Here is a 7,446-nt window from a genome sequence, read left to right on the forward strand (position 1 = left end):
ATAATTTACAAGGTCATATTATAGACAAGATTACAGAAAAACTATCATAAGGTCAAATAACACCGAACATTATGCAAATAACACCGAACATAATGCAAATAACACTGAACATTGTGCAAATAACACCGAACATTGTGCAAATAACACCGAATATTGTACAAAAAACAACGAACACTGTGCAAATAACACCGAATATTGTACAAAAAACAATGAACACTGATGCAATTAACACCGAACATTGTGCAAATAACACCGAACATTATGCAAATAACACCGAACATAGTGCAAATAACACCGAACATTGTGCAAATAACACCGAATATTGTACAAAAAACAACGAACACTGTGCAAATAACACCGAACATTGTACAAAAAACAACGAACACTGTGCAAATAACACCGAATATTGTACAAAAAACAATGAACACTGATGCAATTAACACCGAACATTGTGCAAATAACACCGAACATTGTACAAAAAACACTGAACATTGTGCAAATAACACCGAACATTGTACAAATAACGAACATTATGCAAATAACACCGAACATAGTGCAAATAACACCGCACATTGTGCAAATAACACCGAATATTGTGCAAATAACACCGAACATTGTGCAAATAACACAGAATATTGTGCAAATTACACCGAACATTGTGCAAATAACCGAATATTGTGGTAGATGGCAGAGTAACGTTGATATAAGAAATCTGATGTCAGACTCGGTAATGCCGACCAAGGTAACTTTGTGTTCTTTAAGAAGCTGCAATTACGAGTTATCCTGTGCTATGAGTGCTATGTCCAGCAAAATATCAAATTGTTACTATAATGAGACATGAAATATATACTTTTTTTCAACTGATAAATCTAGAAAACTAATCAACGGTGATAAATTAAAAGAGAGACATATTTACGTTTCTGTCAGCTTGAAGTGAAGCAAATTATTACATTGAAATGATGTCTTTAGGGGTCAGTTTTGCCAAATTTATACACCGATGATCCGGGTATCTTAACAATAGAGTTAACCACAAACTTCCCTCTCAAGTAGAGATTTGGGGTTCATGATTAAAATCTCACAAATAACTTGTCCTGATCTATTACATAATTCACTCAAGGACACACCTGAAATTAAGTCTATCATTGTCGTTTTTGGCCACTTTATACACCGATGTTCCAGGTATCTTGACAATAGAGTTAACCTAGGCAAATATGAAAATGATAACAAAACAAATATAAAGCCAACCAGGCTAATGTTATTCTTTATTATATTAAACTTCTGCATATAGCAAATTATTACATTGAAATTATGTCTATCGCAGTCAGTTTTGCCAAATTTATACACCTATGATCCGGATCGTTTAACAATAGTTAACCACAAACATCCCACTCTAGTAGAAATTTGGGGTTCATGAGTAAAATTTTAATATTGTTATTTCCTTCCGTCCGTACACGCCTGAAATGCTGTCTATCATTGTCGTATTTGGCCACTTTATACACCGATGTTCCGGGTATCTTGACAATAGAGTTAACGGAGGCAAATATGAAAATGATAACAAAACAAATTTAAAGCCAACCAGGTTAATGTTATTCTTAATTGTCTTAAACTTTTGCATATAGAACCGCTTAGAGAAATTAATTATTAGCAGTAGTTATGCTTGTAGCAACCTTTAGGTAGTAAATTTTGGTACATTTGTTTTTGGTGAAAAGATACAAGTAGCATACCTATTAAAACATGACTGGCTAGTTTTGGCTTTACAAATGAAAGATTGCTAAATTGATGAAAGAGCTTACCAAAACAGGTACTAACTAGCTTGTCAATGATACAACAGACTCTTATACACACGGACAGATTTCCGCTAAGATGTATAAAAAAAACTTGATCATTTCCCTATTGTGGATTTTTCATTTCGATATGGTCATTTTTTAACAAAACCTACCATGCTAATATGTTGGCGATGCTATTCGATGTTTACCATAAATTTGTTACCAACTAATAGCTAAATGTACAACAAAGACATTAAGAGTTGCAGGTTTATAGAGATCATGAGAACATGTTCTGGTCGTCTTAATGATATCAATGATGCTATATTTGTGTGTTTGTTCTGAGACTTTTGATATTGAATTAGGATTTTGATAAGTTTTCTGTATTCTTTTGTCTTTAGACTATCGCAAGTTATACCTCAATCATAACATCACCACCACTGGTTGTTTTCTTGTATTAATTGATTTTCATCTGAGAAATTTTCTTGCCATTTATTGTTTTATTTTGATGAAGAGGTGACTTACTGGAGCTGGAACGGTATGATGTATAACGGGAACACTTTTTTCCCATTATTTATAGAAAAAATGCGGTTAACCGTTGTGTAGAATATGTACTAATGGTAGATTGGAATTTCCGGGAAAATCGGACAATCGAACGATATAATGTTTATAAAAGATAGACAACACTATTCAAATTTACATTTTTATATCAACATAATCATAATCCAAACTCAAATTCCATAATAGTACGGCAAAATATGATAAAAGAAAAATTCAGACGTAAACTACCAGGAGTTTTGAAAGAGCAAGTGCTTTCTTCTTCTGCCATGTAAACTTTGGTCAATCCAAGTAAGTAATGTCATGTTCTCAAATGAAAACAACAACAACAAAGCCAATAAAACTAGGCTAGGGCAAAACATGAACTAAAGAAATATGTATACGGAAACTCCTGAAAAGGGACAAGGGGAAATGACTAGTTATTCCGAAAGAGTAAGCGTTCTTTGCTTCATCGACGGCATCCGCCATGTGAACATTGGTAAATCCAAGTAATTAATGTCACGTTCTCAAATGAGAACTAGGTATAAAACCACGGAATCAACAGGCATGTTTCTCAATGAGGTCACTATGACGACTGTAAAACCTCAACATAATTTTCATCTGTCTGCATTTTTGGAACCCTGTTTTACACGTTTGTCCGTACATTGACGACTTCTTGTACGAAAATCGTGATAATTGAAGCAGGCCTTTGTATATTGAATCAACTGCCCCTTGAAAATCGAATTAACTGTGTCATGTAAACATCATAGTTCGGGGATGCTGGGATGTTGCTATCCAGAAAAGAGAAATTCACAAGAGGGAAATTGAAAACAATATATATATATGTCTAAAGTGAAAATGAACGACTTTGCATTGTCTTTGTGACATGCTTTGATATATTCAGCCTCGTATGAAAAAAAAACAAGTCAACCGATGGAGGGGCACAGTTAGTTCTCATAGGTATGCTGATGGTCTGTTATATTCAGGTGTACGGAAACGTCATATCAATTTATGTTTTTACATTAAATTGTTTAAAAATTTATATAATTAATCATAAAGTAATTTATTTTGCGATGCAAACATTAAGGTGTACCTTTCCTATTCTCTATCTGTGTATTCTAATGCCAAAAGGAAAGACTTTGTTGTCATATTTATGTTTTAATTGCTTTATTTCACTTATTTTAAGAGCAGGCGAACAAATACAACATGGTTCCATTGAATCAACGACGACAATAGTCCATCGCATACACGAGGTAGAATACCAATTCTATTCCAGAACATTACTTTCGTATATATAATAACTAGTAATATAAACAATGTATGTATTTTCTTTGATAATTGAACCATAAACATAACGAACATTTTCCATTACTTATTACTGTTATGGTCTCACGGTGGCGTCGCTGATCATGTTAAGAGAATCATGATCGAAGCCTTCAGTAATTTTGAATTCATCGGGATTTTTCACTATATGTATATATGTAAGGCTACTATTGCCAGTAGTGCTTATTGCCGACAGCTGTTCAGTATACCTACAGCCTGGTAGGAATTGTTCTGAAAGAGTGATTACTATGTTGCTATATATGCAGCAGACAGTTCGAACGAGTGACACAGAATCGTTATCAGAATACATGTGGAACAAAACCGAGGCGATACGAAACAAGACATTATCTTCATATTTTGTGCAGGGAATCGCCAACGGAAGTCTTAATCCGACAGCACTCGGTAATCTTAAGTTAATTTAAATTAGCTGAATTTTCTACCTCAGTAAGGGTCAAATCAAACAATAAGAAATTTATTGAAATTTTCTATATCTGAGAGTTAATATTTCAATAAGTAAATACAATTTTTTGTTAAATTTTGTTTTTATTTTAAAGTGTTTGAATTTAATATGGATACAAAAAAGTATATACGGTAAAACAGTGTATAGATATACTCTGATAAAATTATGGAGATATATTCATATAAATCAATATGCTTATACATTTATTCCGCTATTTCAAAAAGTATTTGCGATTTCATTACGTTCAAAAATCAATATTCTGCGCATTATTCATTTCAAATTTTGCTATATGATTCATGCAATGTTTTTACCCTATCGATGATCACATAAACACTATCTTTTATTGTCAATAATGTGTCGTGTATAGGCGGGCTATCACAAGAGAGAATATACAAGCATTTACTTGGTGCACTTTCCCCATCTATAGTTTAACATTTTTTTTCGATCAATTTTGGGAATTTCCTCTACCGCCTCTTAGGTTTCTAAATTTATGCCCTCATCATCAATAACGAGTCCGAGAAGGACGAAACGGCTGTATGATGAGTTTGATATATTATTTAGCACTCCGCTAGCAAACTCCAAATTTGTATTATTGTGCTATTCGCTTATGTGTCTTTTGTACAATCTCTAGGAGGCTACATGGTGCAAGATTCGGTCTATTGTTACGAGGTAAAGCACTCCATCGATATCTCTGTTGATCGAGCCACCGACGGCGAACTCAAGGAATATTTACGAATGAAGTCGGCGAGTTATGAAAGGTGAATTGGTTCTACAATAAAAAGTTGCACGTCGTCAGAAATGCTTTTCCGTGAAAGTCAAGACGTTGTCAATGATTTTCAATTGCTGCCTTACTGAATATGTTAAAGATATCATAAACCCCTAATATTTTGCAGATATTACAAAGATTTGTTTAACAAATGGCGCATCGAAAGCCCCACAGGTATCAATTTAAGCAAGGCTTGTGAGTCCTACGTAGACTACGAGCGAAAGGTCGCCGCCACAGAGGACACCATCTACATGATAGTGGCCATGATTCCGTGTATGAAGTTGTGGCCTTGGCTCGGACAGCAGGTTCAATCCGTCAGTACATGTCAAACAAATCGTTCCGATAGAGGGGACAATGTTTTGGTCATTATCTTATCAGGAAACTCATTCTACGTTTTGCTTAATTCTTTGAAGGTTAAGGTTAAAGAATTGGAGTTTGCTACGTAATTAAAAAATTGACATATAAATACATATATAACAAAAGCGTTAAACAACACGCAGAGCCAATTTAAATCCTCTCCCACACATAACATGACAGTGATATAAAATAAAATACATTAAGATACAATATTGGGTTACATTTTATTTATTTTCCTCTAAAATACATGGAAAATGACATGTGTATATATTATTTATCCACGGGCAATAAACTTCTTTACCTCTTTAGATACAGGCGAAAAGTCATTTCACTCTCATCGTAGCTATCAACTGAGGAGGCTCAGAGACGAAATTTCGACAGATAATTAGAAAATGTTAAAATGTAGATATGAGTTTATATATACACTAAAGTATTTATAGATTATATAGAAGGTGTTTCTTTCATAAAATATTCAAATAAACAGCTAATTTGATCTTTTATCCACACTTCCCAGTGATAGCATGTATAACAATGAAACATATTTTACTAATACTGAATAAAAAAGGGTAAAACTAAATCAATGGAAAATCTCAACATAATATTACACAGAGTCTACAACCACTGAGGATAATATATATTGATAGATGGTCATGAGGTTCGGGAGCAATGTTTTGGTATAATGTTCAAGTTCAAAGAATCAAAGAAAATTATGCGGTGTCAAATCTGAAACCATATTCACATGATAAAGACTGTTAAGTCGTCTTCATGTTATGTATGTATGTGTCAGGGTGTTATATCGGATGTTCCTTTATCTTTCTTGTATATGGTTGTGTCAGGGTGTGTGTGTGTAGATATGGGTGTTTCTTTAGCTGCCTTGTATATGTGTGTCACGGTGTCAGGGTGTGTGTGTGTGGGTGTGGGTGGTCCTTTATCTTTCTTGTATATGGTTGTGTCAGGATGTGTGTAGATATGGGTGTTTCTTTAGCTGCTTTGTCTATGGATGTGCCAGGGTGTCAGAATGAGTGTTTAAATGTGGGTGTTTCTTTAACTGCCTTGTATATGTGTCAGGGTGTCAGGGTGGGTGTGTGTGGGTGTGGGTATTTCTTTATCTTTCTTGTATGTGTGTGTGTCGGGGGTCAGAGTGTGTGTGTTTTAATGTGGGTGCTTCTTTAACTGCCTTGTATATTTGTAAGAGGGTGTCAGAGAAGACGTGTTGACATCTCAGCGTATTTACTAGATCAAAAAACATTTAAATTCAGTTCAAGGGATTATGTAGACTATAAACAATACCTGATTCTTTTTGTAATATGGAATGTAAAATCAGTGAATATTACATATTGGAGAGCATATAGGTGTTTATTTTAATGTGTAGAAAGGGGCAAACATCCTTAGCATTAGATTAGGGAGGTATTATCATGTATATTTGGCCGTATTCTTCATCGTTTGTACACTAATGTATAAATGAATCGTATACCATCATTCTCAGCTAGTGTAAATCGAGTTCCGTTATTGTAATAATGTGAAAAAATTGCAAATGAAAATAATGTCGTCATTTTCATCCCAATATTAGTGTCTCGAAATCAATTTCATTTCAACTTGTTTACTTGTAACAGGAAGCGTTTTATATTAACGAAAATATTATCAACACGTATACATTGAGGTAAACTTGGTATATTCTGTGTTACAGGTTAATCATGGCGTATACAATGTGTGGTTCAACGATAACTTTAATCCTCAGTTTGACGGGTACAAGATGCTGGATGCATTTGTTGATGAAGCTGAGACAAATATGAGAATAAACCGGAGTAAAGCTTTACAAGTGTTTACAAGATGCATGCAGGGAGAATACGAGTTTTTCAACTCCGTACAATACACGAATCTGACGATCACCTCACTTCCCGTTCAGGAAAATGTTACATCCGAATGCAATGTATTGCACAAATAATGCAACACCATTTTCTTTTCAAACACGGATCTAAAGCATCCCAATATTACTACCGATGAAGGGAAGGTGTGAACGACACACTTACTATAGTATTGAACAAAGTAGTGATACTATTGTATTGAAGTATTCAAATAATCGAGTCAAGTATACAACGACCTCTGTGATTGGTCGGGGGCGGAGTTTAGACAACCTGAATAGTTGATCTGACACCCAATTTGTTCCGGTAGGCGGAGTTAATGTACACTATCAGTTACATAACAATTACTAAGTAATCGCTGGAAAAATGTCCAACGAC

General features: G+C 34.4%; 1 protein-coding gene across 1 annotated transcript; it reads left to right on the forward strand.

Annotated features, from left to right (window-relative positions):
* Positions 1–3,871: 3,871 nt before the first annotated feature.
* LOC132559712 (uncharacterized) lies at positions 3,872–7,151 on the forward strand. The gene is made up of 4 exons (XM_060224334.1): positions 3,872–4,025; positions 4,715–4,841; positions 4,977–5,163; positions 6,894–7,151. Exons 1-4 carry the CDS (start codon positions 3,872–3,874, stop codon positions 7,149–7,151), a joined length of 726 nt encoding a protein of 241 aa, XP_060080317.1.
* The last annotated feature ends 295 nt before the right edge of the window (positions 7,152–7,446 follow it).

This window comes from Ylistrum balloti, unplaced genomic scaffold, assembly GCF_031769215.1.
Source record: "Ylistrum balloti isolate Yb309-2 unplaced genomic scaffold, AGI_CSIRO_Ybal_v1 Utg370956, whole genome shotgun sequence".
Classification (NCBI taxonomy): Eukaryota; Metazoa; Mollusca; class Bivalvia; order Pectinida; family Pectinidae; genus Ylistrum; species Ylistrum balloti.

Bases quoted from the DNA above. Each gene is read 5' to 3' on its own strand.
- LOC132559712 (XM_060224334.1), top strand. From the start codon at position 3,872: ATGTTGCTATATATGCAGCAGACAGTTCGAACGAGTGACACAGAATCG. The intron at 4,026-4,714 runs GTAATCTTAAGT...TACAATCTCTAG, and splicing joins TCTTAATCCGACAGCACTCG to GAGGCTACATGGTGCAAGAT. The intron at 4,842-4,976 runs GTGAATTGGTTC...AATATTTTGCAG, and splicing joins AAGTCGGCGAGTTATGAAAG to ATATTACAAAGATTTGTTTA.